This window comes from Mustela nigripes, chromosome 14, assembly GCF_022355385.1.
Source record: "Mustela nigripes isolate SB6536 chromosome 14, MUSNIG.SB6536, whole genome shotgun sequence".
In the NCBI taxonomy this organism is placed as follows: Eukaryota; Metazoa; Chordata; class Mammalia; order Carnivora; family Mustelidae; genus Mustela; species Mustela nigripes.
This window is the reverse complement of record NC_081570.1, coordinates 14505776-14523747: the sequence shown is the minus strand read 5'-3', so window position 1 is coordinate 14523747 and position 17972 is coordinate 14505776. Positions and strand designations below refer to the sequence as shown.

The following is a 17972-nucleotide window of genomic DNA, read 5'->3' as shown; positions in this document are numbered from 1 at the left end:
AAGTCACCATTAGCAAGCAGCTACTGTGTGCCAAGATCTGTACCCGGCATTGGCTATCCATTATTTCTTTGAATTCTCAGTGCAACCTGAGTGTCAGAATGACCATTTTATCTGCAAGAAAACAGGTTCAGTGAAATGAAGTAACTAACAGAGGTGCTAGACCGAAGCCCCATGTTTTTCTATGCTGCAGGCAACAGAAATAGTATGTGTGAAGGCCCTGAGGCATGCAAAAAAATAAGACATGTGAGTCAAAGGGTAAAACAGGCTCTTGGCATCTGAGAAGTCTAGAGAAGAGATGCTTACAGCCAAGGGTAGGCCTCTCAGAAAGGAGCCACCTACAGGCAGTCCTCTAGCTTTGAGCAGGATGAGGGGTGGCTCTTAAGGAAGGTGAGTTTAACAGTAGGGGCCTCCGAGTCTGCTGGAGCACCAGCGGTTATGTCCACTAACATCATCATCCTTGCTCTTCTAGACCCACAGCTCTGAGAGACCTCTGCAAGAACACAGGACTTCAGCTTTGGCTTTTCGTTGGCTTCTCCTTTCGCTAACCATGTGTGACTTTAACCAAGTCATTTTAACCCATTCAGTGTGCATTTCTTTGCCTGTAACATGTAGGGAATCATGGCACCTACTTTGCAGGAATGCTGGAAGACAAAATGAGATAAAGTGTGCCAAGGGCGGGACGCCTGGGTGGCTCAGTGGGTTAAGCCTCTGCCTTGGGCTCAGGTCATGATCTCAGGGTCCTGGGATCGAGCCCCGCATCAGGCTGTCTGCTTAGCAGGGATCCTGCTTCCCACCCCCCTCTGCCTGCCTCTCTGCCTCCTTGTGATTTTTCTCTCTGTCAAATAAATAAATAAAAAATCTTAAAAAAAAAAGGGTGCCAAGGGCTTTGTAAACCTTAGAGTGGTCTACACGTATCACTACTGCCTATACTACTAGGCACTCATTCCTTTACACGTATTAGCTCTGTCTTCATTTTAGTACCTCCTCATACAGATTTATTATATATAACTTACATATAATTTAAAATTAACTTATCATATATATGTTGGCAATGATTACCATATTATTTAATATGTGCCTGGAGGGTTCCAGGCATCCTGCAAAGCACTTAAATGAATTATCTCATTTTAACTGACAAATGTTTATTGGTGCATTGTGCCAGGCCTTGTTGGTGCTGGGGATACAGCAATGAACAAAACAGACAAAACTCATTGCACTCAGGAGTCAGGACTAGTGAGAGAAGCCAGATAAACTGACTAACGAACCAACCAACGATGCATGAGGTAGAGATCGACACAGATGGTAGGGATGGCATAAAGCAGCTGAGGGAAGAGACAGTGAAAATTGTGTTATTTCATCGAATCCTCGTAACTCCCTTTCATATGTGGGGTTCCAAAGAAAGGTTGTGCTGCATGGAAAGGTGAGTCCTTTCTGAGCAGGCTCCCAGCTTCAGAACAAAAGCCCATGGGGGTGTGAGAGGGTGGGGACCTGTGACCCAGGATGCACACTGAGCCAAATGAACCCTTATAATTACCAGGTGACAGGTGTTGCAGCCAGAGCCTTCCAGAAGCTCTTTGGAGGCTGGATCCTGTGTTATTTTTTACTTTTCCCCATACATGTTGACCATACCAGGCAGGCACGGGAAAGGAGCAACAAAGACCAATTGGAGAATCTCTATCTTCAGGGATCTTACTGTCTGGAAGAGGAGATAAAGTCTGCATGTTTATACTTCCAAACAGGCAGGCTGTGGTTAAGACCATGGGAGAGGACGGGGGCCCCTGGGTGCCTCGGTTGGTTGAACTCTGACTCTTGATTTCGGCACAGGTCATGATCTCAGAGTTGTGAGATCAAGCCCCACGTCAGGTTCCACACTCAGCGGGTAGTCGGCTTCAGATTCTCTCCCTCCCCATCTCCCCTTCTCTCTGTGTCATCTCCCCTAAAATAAATAAATCTTAAAAAAAAAAAAAAAAAAAAAGACCATGGTAGAGGCATTCTGATTGAAATTCAGCCTCCTTTCCATGCCTTGTAAGGCCTTGTATAATCTGGCCTCTGCCAAGCTCACCACTCCCTTTCTCATTCTTGTGATATGCATGGCCAGCTGTCCAAAGGACAGTTCCCTGGACGAGGTGACTGGCATTAGGGTCTTCAAGGGGGTGGGGTGAACATGCATTCAACCAGGAAGTTGGACTTGGCTTTGGCTTCAAAGGTCAGAAGAAATCACTTCCAGGCAGCATAGCTCTTAGGTTGAGAGAGAGCCTGGTAACAGTACTGGCTTCCCCTTACGTTGCACTTCTTTGTGCCGGGCTCCTGTGCTAAGGACTTCAGGGACACGAACTCATTTAATCCCCTAACAACCCCATAAGGTAGGGGCTATGTAGGTAGTCTTATCATCCTTATGTTATAGGTCGTGGACGATGACATGACCTGCCCAAGGTCACAGAGCTAGCAGGACCAAAATCTGAATCCAGGATTTGCAGGCTCTGCCTTTGGGAGTTTTGCAGCTTGAAGAAGGATAGGTGTAAAGGAAAAGGGGAAACAATAGCTGTAGTTTGTTGCATACTCTGTGCCGGCACCTGTACAGAAATCACTTCCTGTCGTGTGGTGACAGCCCAGGGGGTGTGTGTTAATCTCCTCCATGCTAGGGACGAAAAGCAGTGGAACAGGGTTACCCAGGTCTCACTAACCCCGGAACCAGGGTTTTTAACCATTACTCAATCTTCCTGTTAAGAGTAAGAATCGAAAGCTTGGGAGAAGACACGCCCCGAAATATGGTTGGTGCAGCAGGACATCGACCTCTCCCACCTTGTGCTGGGATTGACAGTTTCTGTATTTGTGCTGATTCTGCTCATGTGCTGGGACCATCCTTATCAGATGCGACGGGCTGGAAACCGATCGCCTTGGATGCCTACACTGGGGCCCACCCTGGGACAAACTTAGCTTTCTGTTAGCAAAATCCCATCCTGGGCTCCACACTCTGGAGCTCCACACGTCCTGGAGCTCTCGAAGGGGCTCTCTGAAACTGTTCACACCCATCAGTGTAACAAGGGAGCTGGCACTTTCCACTCATTCTGCAAACCCACGCACCCAATTTACCAAGTCATTAATGTAATAATGGCTGCATTGCTGGCTCAGGGACGCTGGGGCAGGCTGGATCCCTGGAGCAGAGTAGTTGGGTGCTAGAAAAATGCAGATTTAATGTAAATAAGGACATTTGCTAATCATCACTAGTGATACCCAGTCCTGTTTTTTTAATTTTAATTTTTAATATTTTTTAAACATTTTATTTATTTGTCACAGAGAGAGAGAGAGAGAGCATAAGCAAGGGGAGAGGCAGGCAGATCAGGCAGAGGGAGAAGCAAACTCCCTTCTGAGCAAGGAGCCCAATGCAGAACTCGATTCTAGAACCCCAGGATCATGAGCCGAGCTGAAGACAGACGCCCAACCCACTGAGCCACCCAGGCGTCCCTACCCAGTCCTTTTTAAAAGTAGATAATGACGAGGAGAAAAAGCCTTTCATTTAGAACATTCTAAACAGAGCAAAGCTCCCGTGCCATTATCCTCTTTTGTTGACTTTGGCCTCTTTTTCACCCAGAATACCATTATTTTCTTGAATCAGCTTTGTATGAGTTATTTCCCCACACCCTGCTTTTAAATTAAGTGTAATCCACATCCTGAGCTCTGCTCATCTGCACAAAATGTTCCCAGCACAGCCTCATTTATTCCTCCCTAAGCTGACGGGGAGCCAGGACAGACCTTGGTGACAAGGGAAGGCTCTGGGAAGCTGGGCCCTTCTCCGTCAGCGCCCCTTAACTCCAGTCGCTCGGGAAAATAGACTTCAATAGCCTGGTCCACTTCGGGGCCAGACTGAGGCAAAGTTTAGGATCTTATAAATAAATGGGATCTTGGGAGTGCCTGAGTGCCCAGTGGGTTAAAGCCTCTGCCTTCGGCTCAGGTTGTGATCCTGGCACTCAGAGGTGGGGAATGCCAAGTGTAGCAGTCACCTCTCCCAATGAGGGATCCCTGAGGCAGCTCAATGAGAGTGGGGAAGGGTGTTTGATTTCCCGGCACAGCATGGTGGCGTAGAATGAGCCCAGAGTGAGGCTGCAGAGATCTGGGATCCTCCCAGCTTTGCCCAGGGAAGTCGCCCAACTTCGCTGGGCCTGTCTGTCCATCTGTAAAATGGGGTCATGGTCAGGGAGTCTATATCAGGTGATTCTTAGGTCCCTCTAGCTTTAGGTTTCTATGCTGCCTTTCTGTTGTGGCTTGTAGGCATGCTGGTGTAGTCTGTGCTATTATTAGAACAAAAACCATACCTACCCTTAAGCTAAAGATACCTTGGTTGATATCTGCTCTGGGCTCACTGAGGGCAGAGTCCATTTCTTTCTTTCTTTTTTTTTTTTATTTTTTATTTTAAAGGTTTTATTTATTTATTTGTGGGAGGGGGAGAGAGAGACAGAGAGAGGCCATGCACAAGTGGGGGAAGTGGCAGGCAGAGGGAGAAGTAGGCTCCCCTCTGAGCAAGGAGCCTGATGCAGGACTTGATTCCAAGATCCTGAGATCATAACCTGAGCTGAAGGCATTGCCTAACTGACTGAACCATCCCAGGCATCCTGGGAAGAGCCCATTTCTGATTTTTCTCTTTATTCTCAGCACTCAGTCAAGCCCGACAGTGCCTGGCACATTGAAAGTACAGAAGAAATGTGTTAGATGAATGAACGGATGGATAACATGCGTGTGGTGAGCGATGGCCAAACAGATGGATGCATACGGCTGCAACCTGCCTTTCCCACCCCTTACCTGGAGATAGCGATGGCCCTGAACTCTCTGTGTCCTTCTGAGATGGCCTTCTGGATTGCCGTCCGCTCCGCACAGACACCCAATGGGTAGCAGACATTCTCTATGTTGCACCCTGAGAAGAGAGGAAAACCCAGTGGCATTTCTAGCAGAACCACTTTTCGTGGCAGGTGTTGCGGAAGAGCCTTGCCCCATTCCAGCGCACGGAGAACACTACTACTCAGAGAGGACAGCTTGACAGGAAGCACTGGGAGACTTGGTGACCCCCTGCTACTGCTATGACCCTTCCCAGCATTCCAACCCTTGTTGCTCACGCAATACCTCCATCTTGAAGCATAGCCCTGGAGCAGGGGCAGCACAGCCCCACCTCCCCAGCAAAGGTCAAGGTCAAGGTCAAGGGAGATGCCATGGCTTAAGAGGTTGAGCAGAGCTTCCCCAGTCCTGGATCTAAGAGACAGAAGGTTCAACGATTGGGTCTGGGCAAAATTTTGGTGGTGTTTACCAGCTCTCAGAGTTCAAGTGAACTCTATTTGAGTCGTGTTGCAAAACAAACTGTCAAAACCAACACACTAACAAACAAGGAACTCGCAAGCCTTGCAAAAGGTGTCCGTGATTGCACAAGGCTTCAGGCAATCCCAGCCCTCCAATGGACGGCGGGCTGCTTGGTGGCAGAGCCCACAGTCAGAGAGTCCTCCCCAGTGTCCCTCCTAGGAGCATCCCTGGGGGACAATGGGCAAAGCCTGTTCCCAGGACACAAAACACTGGCATAGCCAGATTGACTGACTAACAAACTCCCATTTTCACAGAGATAATCGCCGCAGAAAGTGGGCTTCCCCTGACTGTCGGGATGTGGTCTGTGTCACTCTTCATGGATTGCCTTTCTCTCCGAGGCAGAGATTATTAATTGCTCCCCAGGATTTATTTTCTTCTTCTTCCTTTTCTTTAAAAAAATATTTTATTTATTTATTAGCGAGAGCACGGACAGATGGGAGTCATCCACGTTCAAGTCGGGGGAGACAGGGGAAAGGGAGAAGGAGAAGCACTGAGTAGGGGGCCTGATGTGGGGCTCGAACTCAGAACCCTGAAATCACGACCTGACCATGCCAGACCCAAAGATCATGACCCAAAGCAGAGCCTTAACCGCCACCCAGGTGCCCCTCTCCTTCTTGCTTTAAGTAAGAAGTAAGTAAGTGAGCCAATATGCCGGCTCACACGGCCGCTCAGCTAGAGACCGTATTTGCTAGATTCCTCGGCAGCATAGTACAACCATGCGACTAAGTTTTGGTCAGTGGGATGTGGCCCAAAGCGAGATGGGAAACTTCAGGATCACATTTTTGGTAAAGAGATGAATAGCCTTTTACTCCTTTCTTTTATGTTCTACAGGCTGAGGGGAAGTGGGACAGCTCTGGCTGTGTCCTTTATGGTCATAGGGATGGAGAAGCAACAGGATAGAAGGCACTGGGGACCCTAGTCCAACTCATGCAGCAGAGTCGAATCACTTGTTTGCCCTGGCACAACTGTCTACTCTGAGTTGTTATGGGAGAATAAAAGAGAATCCTGTCATGTTGGAGTCATTGTGTTTGGGAATTTTTGTTACAGCAGCTTTAACCTACACCTAACTGATAGAGAAATTGGTAATGAGAGTGAAATGCAGCATTGAAAAAGCAAACATCTAAAATACATAGTCTTGGGACGTCTGGGTGGCTCAGTCTGTTGTGTCTGCCTTCTGCACAGGTCATGATCCCAGGGTTCTAGGATCAAGTCCCGCATCGGGCGCCTGGCCTTTTAGGAGCCTGTTTCTCCCTCTACCTACTTCTCCCTTGACCTGCCGCTCTTCTGGCTTGTGCTCTCTGACAAAAGAAATAAAACCTTAAGAAAAAAAAAAATACACGGCCTTGGCTTAGTAGTTGGATGACGTGAATGGGAAAACAGACATGGCCCTCTGGAAAGCTGATGACCCTTGTTACTCTGTGGCAGGTTATTTAATAAGGTCCCATCCTTTAATAACCTGGGAAGCAGACTGTGCTACATACCATTAGGATTTACTACCTGACAATGGGAATCAGCCCCATGGCAAAGATCTGATGAAGGGTGACACCTTCTTACCCAGTCTATTGTTTTGGGGCCTCAAGGGGGAACATCATCAAAATGATGCAGCAGGGATGGGCCAAACAGGGAAGCCAGTTCGTAAAAAAGGGGAGTTGGTAGGCTTAAGAACTATGCCCAGAAAGGATCTTTGAGTATCGTACTCCTGTATGGAAGAGATGAAGCAAATAAACCAGGGGGTTTCTAAGTGTTTCACAGAACTGGCTAGCCCAGAGAAGCCAAAAGTCTGCTCTGTAAAATCCTGTGATTGTTTAATCCCCAAAGAAACACTTGGGTCCCCAAAATCCCGCCATCAGAAGTGAGCTCAGAGAGTTGTGTGCCCCCAAGGTGGGGAATTCTCCCCAAAACCCACTTCAGATGTGTGGCTGAATTTAGGATAGTCAAGGAAGAGTTCCCAGAGGGCAAAGTCTGGGGCCACCATAGAGAGTGGACAGTTTCCCTCAGGGCAGAAAGGTGATAGAGTGTGTACCAGGGCAGGGAGCCTTCACACTTCTTGCCCAGTAGGACTGACAACTGCATGGACTGGTGGCCACTGTGTGCTCCATGTTCTTCCTTTTTCTTATCAGAAGATTTGATAGTGGTTATTCTTTCCTACTCTTTCCTGCTTCTTCTCCGCACTGAATATTGTGGGAGTGAGTGGGAACTGGGGTGTTGGTGATTACTTTTAGATTTTGGGCCACTAGGCCAACAGGACCACATCCACATCTCAGGAAGGAGACTGAACAGCCCTGGGATTCCACTCTTGGAGCTGGATGCCGTGACTGGGTGGGGACTTTGGGTCACCTCTCTCTCTCTCTTTTTTAAAAGATTTTATTTACTTATTTGACACAGAGAGAGAGAGATCACAAGTAGGCAAAGAGGCAAGCAGAGAGAGAGAGGGGGAAGCAGGCTCCCCGCTGAGCAGAGAGCCTGACGTGGGGCTCGATCCCAGGACCCTGAGATCATGATCTGAGCCAAAGGCAGAGGCTTAACCCACTGAGCCACCCAGGTGCCCCTGGGTCGCCTCTCTTAAGAAGGTGGTAAGTGGATCCTACATGTGGAAAGAAGGATGTACACAGATACTTACAGGCCACAGGTAGTCCTGTGGCAAAGACTAATTGTTCCCAGGGTTTACTGTCCCAACAGAAGCCACTGGAGTTGAATGGGACATGTTACTACCCAGCCAAGAGACCACATTTCCCAGCCTCACTGGAAGGTTTCCTATAGTCTTGTCATTTTAATCAATTAAGATACAAGCGGAAACGGTGGGTGCAATTTCCAGATGACATCTTTATGGGGCCATTGTTTGCTCCCCACCTCATCTTTCCCTTTCCTGGGGGCTGGAACATGGATGTGATGACGTGTACTGGTTTTGAACACATGGCTGTGGACACCACTCTAGGGATGGCAGGACATCACCAGACAAGGAATCTGAACTGAACAGCCTCGTAGACCACAGCAGAGCAGAACAGTCCATATGCCCAAGACTCCGGCCCATCCCGGGTCTGTTAGGTGAGAGAAGCAAGCAGCCATCTTGTGCGAGTCACTACGTTTCCATTTGTCTCATCACCTGAGACTGTTCCTTACCTAAATCATTCCTTTTTTTTTTTTTTTTTTTAACGTGATTTTGCAGGATTTGGTTCCTACTGTAGTCAAATTTGGAAACTGGTCATTATTTCCTCATGTATTTTCCCCACGGAATTTTCTGTCAGTGCATTATTTAAATGGACGCTTCAGGAGGGGTTCAGTTAATCATTTGATCCACTAATCATCATCATGGTTCTCAAGATCACAGGCATTCATGTCCAACAGATGGAGAGGAATGAATGTCACCAGACCTCCTGCAACAACCGGCCCGACAAGCAGTTCGGATGAGAGCCTCCATCTTGTCTCACATGACCTTTTTATAGGCCGAAGGACTATTGCCAGGACGACCCATACTGGGCCAATCAGAGTTGAGCACCTAACTCCCTGGGCCAATCAGAGCCAGGCGCCTTACCCAGACCTAGCCAATCACAGTTCTCTACACAGGAACTTCAGTTCCTCTAGGAGACTGAGAGTTTGGGCTTGGGTCGGGCTGCTGCGCTGGTTCCGTTCATTATGGAGGAGACCGCTGGGGAAATGGACACTCAAAAGAACGGATGGGAGCTGAGATGAGAGATGGCCAGAAAAGAGTCTGGGCTGGTGCAGTTGCCCTGAGGCCTGGCTGCACGCCATATCTTCCCACAGTTTTAGGAGCCAACACGCCCTCCTTTTGTCTAATAGTGCGGATGGGCATCTGTTGTTTATGGCCATCCAGAAATCAGCCCGTGCAGTTGGATTCCAGGACAAGGAGTGACCAGGGACTTCCAACCCTGAAAGCAATGGTTGACATTTACTGAACGCCAAGTGTTTTTGACTTCGGCCAAGCATTTCTTTGCATTCAATGTGAGTCACTACAGCCGGATAACTGGCCCTCTCTCTCGCAAGGGCAGTAAAAGTTAAATGAATGAATGCAGCTCACTCCCCACCTAGTCTCCCCAGCCAAGTTCCTGGTGCCTGCCTGAAATGACTTCCTCTAAACAAGCCCTTGCCCGCCCTGCCCACCTCTGCTGACTTTGGCCTGCTTGCATTTGACTTCTGCCTCTCCCAGAGTAAGATCCTTGCTCACCTTATTCCTGGGGCGGTTGCCCCAGCCCTGCCTCCTCCCTGACTCAGGGGCACTCTCCCTGTTAAATGTGATTCACAGAAATCTTGGGTTTGGCGGAAGTTTCCTTCCTCAGGACGATTGCCTGTGTCTGCACTTGAAGTTCAGAATGGCCTCATATGGAGAAATCTTCTTACTGTGCCTAAAAATTTAAAAGGGCCAGTGAAGGGAGAGAGACTGTTTTATTATTCGTTCATTCACTCATTCATTTTTTTGAGAGATTGTTTTAGAAGAGAGCCCACGGCTGAATCAGGGCTTTGCAGAAAGAGCCCCAAGTTTCTGTTCTACCCTGGGACCCTTGGCCCTACTGACTCTTAAGAGTTTGGGAAAGACACTAAAACTTTCTCGAGGGTCAGTTTCGTCATTTATGAAGTGAAAGCCATAGCACCTCCCTCGGAGGACTCTGGTGAGAACGAGTGGAGATCACACACGTAGAGCAGCGAGCACACAGCCTGGCACAGCGCTGTGGGTCAGCAATGGCCAGCTGCTATTACCAACTGCACAAAAGTCAATTTTGGAATTGGTGGAAATGAAATAAGATGAAACTAGAGAGGGAGACAAACTGTAAGAGACTCCTAATTCTAGAGAAAACACAGAGGGTTGCTGGAGGGGTGGTGGGGGGGGATGGGGTAATGGGGGGCTGGGCATGAAGGAGGGCACGGGGTGGAATGAGCTCTGGGTGTTCTGTGCAACTGATGAATCACTAAACTCTACCTCTGAAATTCGCATTACATGTTAATTAATTGAAATAAAATTTAACGATAATAAAGGCAAGGGTTTGGTGGTGGTAGGCCTGTGTGACTGAGCACCTGCTCCTTCTAGACAAGGTGTGACAGTGGCTCTGATTCTTCTCTTCAGACACTTTGAAATCCTTTCCGGGGCCTACAAGGCCTCACAAAACCTGGTCCCAACCTGCCTACCTGTTGGACTTCATCTCCTTTAGCTCTTCAGGATCACTGGCTTTCCAGCTGTTCTCCAAGGATGCCAAGGACTCTCTCGCCATACGGCCTTTGCACTGGCTGTTCCCACTGCCTGCAACTCTTTTCCCCCGTGTGCAGATGGTTCACTGTCCTCCTGTCTCTGCCCAGATGTTCCCTCCTCAGAGAACCCCGCCATGGTCACCCTAGTTCAAGTTGCCTCCCCCCACCCCCACGGCCTCCAACCTTCTCCATCCATTTATCCTGCTTTAATTTTCATCACCTTGCTTAACACTTTCCTGAAGAAATGTCTCTATTGTCACATTCTCTCATCACAGATTAACTTCCTGAGGGCAGGGACCCCCGTGCTGCAGAATGCTTGGGGTCCTGGAACAAGGAGGCCAGCCAGACCCTCAGTTATTTTTTATCCAATGAGTGGAATTTCCCACTTGGGTGCTAGATCTCTGAGATGCAAAGGAACAACTTCAAGTGGAATTTTCTAGTCTTATTAAAAAAAAGGAAAAAAAAAAAAAAAGAGGAAAGCCCTTAGCTTCTTCCCAGACAATTTTCTTTTGCTTCCCTCAGCTCAGAAAACAGGCCGTCATCCACTCAGGCAAACCAGTATCATTCTCCGTATTGCCTTTGCTTTTGCTCTGAAACACACACACACATGTGTGTGCACACACACACATGCACACACGCACACACACACAGACACACGCAGGCTGACATGGTAGCAAGTTAGGGATCCTGAATTATAAGATATTGCTAATGGCTTTCTTTTATTCTTTTCTTTCATTGTTTTTCTTTTACCCGCCTGGTACTCCATCTATATTATGTCGTTAACCCTTTTAATAGCTCTGTAGGGCAAAGACTATTAGGAGCCCATTTTAGAGAAGATAAAAGCGGAGCCTGCTGGCAGGGAGCCTGGACTCACACCCTGAGCTGTCAGGTACAAAGGACTGTCCTTTTTCTCTATGGCATTTCTGTGAGGACATGTGGTAGAGCTGGTTTGGCGCTGACAGCAGGGCGAGGGTTAGAGGTTATCAAGCTATCACCAAGGAAGGAAGTTTACCAGGAGAGGATGTGGGCCCGACCACCCCGCAGGGAAAAGAGCCTTGTTCGAAAGCACGGCGCTTACTCCGTCCCGAGGGATCTCGGTATGGTTAGGGTAGTCCTTCTCATACCAGCCCCCGGCGTCTGTATCTTCTGGACAGCTTCTTAAAAGGGATTTCTCAGCCCTGCTCCTGGAGTTTCTTCTTCAGTAGGCCTGGGTCAGACCCCAAGAATTTGCATTTCTTGCAAGTTCCCAGGAGGTACCCAGGCCACAGGTCTGGGACCATATTTGAGAATCACTGAACCAAAGAAATATCACGGCCACGTGCTTGAAGAAATATTACACCCTTTCCACTTTCCCATCTCCCTACCCACTGCACATGCAACACACTGTGACCCAGGAATCCTATTCTAACTCAGCTACAGAGGCCAGGGGTTTTAGTGACGCTCATCTTTGTAAGGAACTGTTCTTGAGGGACACTGGAGAGGGCTACTAGATGGGCCTGCCGCCGCGAGGACAGGGCAAGGCGGGGAAGGACAGGAAGCCAGTTAGAGATGCCTGCTCTGACTCACCTGGAGGTGCTTTGGGGAGCAGGGCATGGCTTGGAGAGCAGTCCTGGAGGAGAAGGGAAGCCCAGGGAGGGAGTCAGGAGGCCAGGGGCTGGTCTGGGGGAAGACCATGAAGGATCAGATTTAACAGTTAAAGCCAAGACAAGCTGGATTCAGCGATTAACGAGGACATCTTTAAGTGTCTTTTTAGAAATGTGGTTTGTTCCTCCCAGAATTCATTACAGCTGATCCAGTAAAGTGGCTTCCCCACAAACAGCAAAGGAGGATATAGAGTGCTGAAGTCCCTCTAGGGACAAGGGGGTGAGGGAGACAGACCACCATCCCAAGGACAAATTTGCCCATCCCTTGGATGGTGCCAGCAAAGAGTGTTCTCCATGACTTTCCTCCAACACCTCCCCTCTGGCATTGCACAAACCCTGGCTGCCCCGGGCTACCCCACTGCCCCTACCAACTCCCCCTGCTGCCCCATCTCTTCTGTGCCCCCACCTCCCTCTCCCTCTGCAGCTCCTCCTTCCCTGGTGGGCTCCTCCTCTCCCCTGCAACTCTCCAGCAGCGATCACAGAAGGTAATGAGTCACCATCCTGTGGCCCATCCTTGAGAGGCACAAGACCCTGGCCAGGGTCAAGGGGAAGCATCATTATTACAAGCCCGTGACAGCAAGGCTGTCAGACTTGCTTTTGAACCGAACGGGGCACCAGCTGTCCTGAGGAGGGAAACTCCACAGAGGCTGGTCTTTGGTGCGGCTGGAAGAAGTCACAGAACTAGGTAGGCCTGTCTCGTACCAAACAATAAACTCCGTGTCTAAATTCAGCCGCACCTGCTCTGTCTCCCAAGCATCTCTAGTTCACCCCACGACGCATGTCAGTTTTCCTATGACTGTTCCAGGTCCACACCTCTCCGATCCCTGCCTTACTACCCTCTGCCCTCTCTTCCCATCGACAGGAGATTCAGGGATTCTGGTAAACACCCTCCATTCGTCCCCCTCTCCCAGGCCCCCTCTGCACATGCACCCTGCGGCAGAGGGCAGCACAAAAAGCTGACCTGAGTTACCTCATTTGTAGAGTGTGTGTTTGGGTTTTGCTCTGGCACCTCCATACTCCTTCTTGTGGTGACACACCCCCCCACCCCGCCCTGGGAACAATGTGCGTGTGAGTCAGCTGGACCAATTGCGCTACTCTATCATGACAACAGTGATTGGCTCAGGGATGTGCACGTGATTGGAGAAGGACCAATCAGAGCCCTTCCCTGGAATTTTTCCATCTCCAACTAGTGGAGAAAGAGTTCTTGCCTCTCTGCTTTTGAGGCTCTAAGGATGTGAACCAGAGGCTGCCTGCACTCATGTTCCCTGATGCCTGGAGAAAGCCCACCTACAGGATAAGAGAAAGAAATAAACACCCAGAAGGATAAAGGGCATGGTGACATCTGAGTTCCTGGGCCCAGCCATTCCTGAGTTAAGATCTACCCTTAGCCATTATGCTTCTGATTGGTTTCTGTCATTTACAACTGAAACAGCTCTAGTGCCTGTGACAGTCATTGTGTCCCTTCATGTGGGGGCTCTAAGATACCATATAAGATCTCATAAGAGATCTTCCATGCCAAGTGCTTAGCAAGTGATCAGTCACTAAGTGGGTGATCAATCCACTATAGCTGTTGGTCCCTGCCCGTGATGTCTTCAGCACCAACCAATCCAGCTCTGCCTTCTGCTCCCTGCTTTGGCCAGTGCCTCATCATTCCCCTGGTCTACCTGGCTGAAGATCTAGAAACATATTCCTTTCTTTCTGAAGATATTCCTTTCTGAAGATCTAGAAACTATATTCCATACAGTTTTTCTCAGGCCCTTCCTTCTTTATTGTTCACTTACCACTGTCCTAGTTCGAGTCACTCGCTCATGCATTCAACAAACTTTTAACTGAGGACATATTAAGGCTGGTCAATGTGCCAGCCCTGTGGACGGGTCAGCAAACAAGACAGACGTCATCCTCCTGACACTCCTTCCTCTGTCTTGGCCCTCCCTGAGTACTTGTCAGACTAACTGCTCTTGAATTCCATTTTCATGTTACTCTTCTTCTTAATAATGTTCCTGGTTCCCTACGTTCCTACCTCCCCAAATCTCAGTGTCAATGCTTAGCCTTCACAAGTCCTCCACAATCTGCCTCCAAATAGTAATAATATAATAATATATATTATTATATATTTATAGTAATGTTATATTATCAATAGTAATAATAATATAATAATATTAAAAGAGAAGAAGCTGGGGCGCCTGGGTGGCTCAGTGGGTTAAAGCCTCTGCCTTCAGCTTGGGTCATGGTCCCAGGGTCCTGGGATTGAGCCCCTGCATCCGGCTCTCTGCTCAGCAGGGAGTCTGCTTCCCTTCCTCTCTCTCTGCCTGATTCTCTGCCTACTTGTGATCTCTGTCTGTCAAATAAATAAATAGATAAATCTTAAAAAAAAAAAAAAAAGAGAGAGAGAGAGAGAAAGCTGCCACCACTAGTGGCATCCTTCCTGTGGGCAGAAACTGTGCTAATCATTTTATAGGCATGAGCTCATAGCCTGAGGATTCCATGGCTGATCAGCACAGGCACCAACCATCAGGGCAGAAACCAGCTCTCTTCACAGCCATCCAGAAAGGTGAGTGCACGATCCTCAGTTTACAAATGTGTAAGACACATTAGGGTGAAGGGTCATGTCCAGGGTCACACAGCTGGTAAAACAGCAGCTCCAGGATTCACACCCAGGAGCCTCTAAGTCCAGAGACTCCGCCCCGTCCCAAAAGGCTTCCCTAAATCTCCACCGCATGACAAGGTTCTTTCCTGCAATCTCAACAGGCCGCACTCGGGCTCGCCTCCTTCATTCACTCCTACAGTCATTGGTTGAGGCTTCCCCTTTCAAACCATGATCCGTGTAAGACGCAGAACCTCCGTTGGGGGGGCAGAGATTACATCATTTGTGCTCACTGCAATATCCCTGGTACTTGGCACTTTACCTCGGACGTCACGGTGCTCAACAAATATTTGTTGAATGAATAAATCCATGCAAGGAGGCTTTGGAAAGAGCCAATGGCGGATTCAGCGTTCAAGCCCCTGGAGCCCAAGGACAGTGTGGGCCGCAATGTTGTTTGTGGTGGTGGTTAATGTTTAATAGTCATTTGACCCACCAGGCCAGGTCTGAATTCCCACCAGACACACAGAGTCTTGATTCCCTACGAAATAGCCAACTTGGAGTCAGGGGAGCTCTGGGTTCGAATCTCAACTTTATGACTTGGGCATTTAGTTCCTGCAAGCCTCCATTTATTTCTCTGTGATCCCAAACTGCCATGAGGGGTTATAAGGGTTAATGGATAACATTCTTCACTATCCTTTCACATACTAGCACTCCCTCAAGGTTCCTTCTCCTGCTCAAAGAGGTTTAAGACCCAGGTGACTCCTGAAACCGGACAGAACCTCCAAGACAAGAGGTAACATGAACAGCAAGGAGAGCCCGGGCCCGGCGGGGGGGGGGGGGCACCATACAAGGGGAGACAGGGATTCCCAGCCAGACTCACAGCTGAGCAGTGGCTCACAACTGGCTTAGGCTACTGGAGGTCATGGGTTGGATGTCCACCTGTGAACCTCTGTCCCTTTAAATAGCTGCCATTGCCAAGTAGAGGCGGATTCTGGGCAGCAGTGCTGGGTGTCCCCATCTGTCCCACTGTGCCAATTCTCATCTACCCTCTGAAGGGGAGGGGCGTAGCTTCCCTACTACTTCCTCACCAAGTCCCCCGCTGCTTTGAATGCGAATGCCTCTTAGCTTAGCAAAAACAAGTCTGAACTTTTGTTCAAGTGAGCCCTTCTAGAAAACCAACAGACCAGAGAAAGGGAGCTTAGGAATCGATTAGTGCTGACTCCAGTTTCCATCGTCCAGTTCTCACCTTCCCCAGGCCAGTGATCATTGCTAGTCACCCAAACTCCTCTCTGATTCTTTCCTCCAGGATCACTCTGCAAGGCCTGAACTCCGCTAACAAGTCACTGCCTGTTGGCCATAGGTTCCTCAATTTCCTTCCTCGCCCAGTAGGTGATGGGAAGAAAGTAGGGTTTGGGGGACACCAGCCCTGAGTTCCACCACCAACGCCCCTTGAGCGTGACCTTGAGCAAGTCGTGTCCCTCTCTCCGGGCCTCAGTTTCTCTACTGAAAAATGGGCCGAACACGGATATGGGTGGGTGAGAGTGATGAAACCTGGAAGCCTTCGCAGAGGGCCACGCGTGGAGGGGGGGCTCACAAAGTATCAGCCGTGTCCCAGCTTTGAGTTACAGCCTCCCCTTCCCATGTCCCTCCCCGTCCCACCTCTGGCTTCCCAGTCCTCTAAGAACTGAAAAGGTCGCTGCATCTGAGCAGCACCTGCATTCAGCCCCACGGTCCCGGACAGCAGGCAGGGCGCGGGGGAGAGGGTAGTTGGTGGGGAGGGGGCGATGCCAGCGTTACAGTGTTGGCCCAGCCACGAGCGGCCAGAGCTGCCCTCTGCTCTGCCGCCTCCCTCCCGTCCTCCGGCGACCTCTCTCCCGGGCTGCGGCCGAGGGGGACGGGGGCGCCCTTACCGGAGAAGATCCTTCCGTCCCGAGTGAGGATCGCGGCTCCCACGGGGAAGTGACTGTAGGGGCAGTAGGCAGACTTCTTGGCTTCCCGGCAGGAGAGCAGCAGCCGCTGGACGAGCTCGGGCTCCAGGGCGGCGGCGGGACGCTCGTGGGCCATGTCTCTCCCCCAGGGCGGCGGAGGCGCAGAAGTCCGCTCTCAGCCCCACCGGGCCAGCGAAACGTTAGCTCCTCCCCCGGGGCGTGTCCCTGTGGGGCGCTGGGCGGGGCCGGGGTCTCCAGCCACCGCCTCCCCCGCCCCCCGCCCCGCTCCGCAGGCTGGGATTGGAGGGTGCGGTGGCGGGGGGCGGGGGGGCCCAGTGTGTAAGGATGCGACTGTGCCCACGTGTGCTCACCCTCCTCTCCCCTGGGGACCACTCTCGCTGCCAACACTCTGAGGGGCGAATGGTCAGGGCATGGATGCGCCTGTGTAAGGGGCAACTGCGGACACAGGCTCCTCGGGGAAGAGGCTGCTGGGCAGGGGCGTCAGTGTGAGGTCTGGGGAGTCCAAACTCCAAGGGTTGAAATGCACCTCAATGTGTTGACTGTCTCCTTCCCTGGGTGATGCGATGAGGCTGAAAGGGCAGAGCTGGGGCAGCCACTCTGGCTTCCCGAGGGAGGGAGTGTGAGACAAAGCAGTAAGACCAAGTTGCTTCTTTATTTTCACCCATTCTCCTTCTGACTCCTCTCTTAACCCAGAATTTAAATGTATCTCAGCTGGAGGGAATCTCTGAGGTGGTCTACTCAGGTTTCCTCACATTTTTGTTGGCAAAATAAACATTGGGTTGGTGGCCAAAGAAATGGGTTTACATACCGGCAGCACCACTTTCCACATGTACAACCACTGGCCAGTTCTTTGACCTCTCTGAGCTAGTTTCCTCATCTCTACAGTGAGGATAGTGACCATCTCTGTTCTACCTCCTTAGAGAAGAGCTTGAACTTTGGAGTTTAGTAGACCCTAGCTGGAATTCCAGTTCGTATTAGCCATAGGACCTTAGGAAATTAATAACCATCTGTCTCTGCAGCCTCAGGTTCCTCATCTGTAAAGTGGGTGCACTAACAGTATCTTGCAGAGTTGTCATGAGGCTCGAATGAGATAATGTGTGTCCAGTGAGTATGGTTAGAGGCTCTTGTGGCATCAGGACAAAGCACTCTTTGTGACTTCATGCAGACGAAGTTATTGTCATTAAGCGACTGGGCCAAGATCACATAAGAAAGGCAGAACACCAGATAGCGTGTCCAGAGGTGTCCAAACGT

At 49.9% G+C, this 17972-nt stretch overlaps 1 protein-coding gene across 3 annotated transcripts in view; it reads right to left on the bottom strand.

Annotated features, from left to right (window-relative positions):
* The window catches only part of CDA (cytidine deaminase), a 29198-nt gene extending 12126 nt beyond the window's left edge, over window positions 1–17072 (bottom strand). For 2 of the 3 annotated variants that reach the window (XM_059376477.1, XM_059376478.1), the window contains exons 1-2: window positions 16683–17072; window positions 4798–4909 (exon numbers count right to left, since the gene is read on the bottom strand). In XM_059376477.1, coding sequence (XP_059232460.1) covers window positions 4798–4909; window positions 16683–16836 — 266 coding nt within the window. In that variant the 5' untranslated portion in view covers window positions 16837–17072. The remainder of the gene's footprint in view (window positions 1–4797; window positions 4910–16682) is intronic. The other variant, XM_059376476.1, reaches the window with a different exon arrangement.
* Window positions 17073–17972: the final 900 nt, after the last annotated feature.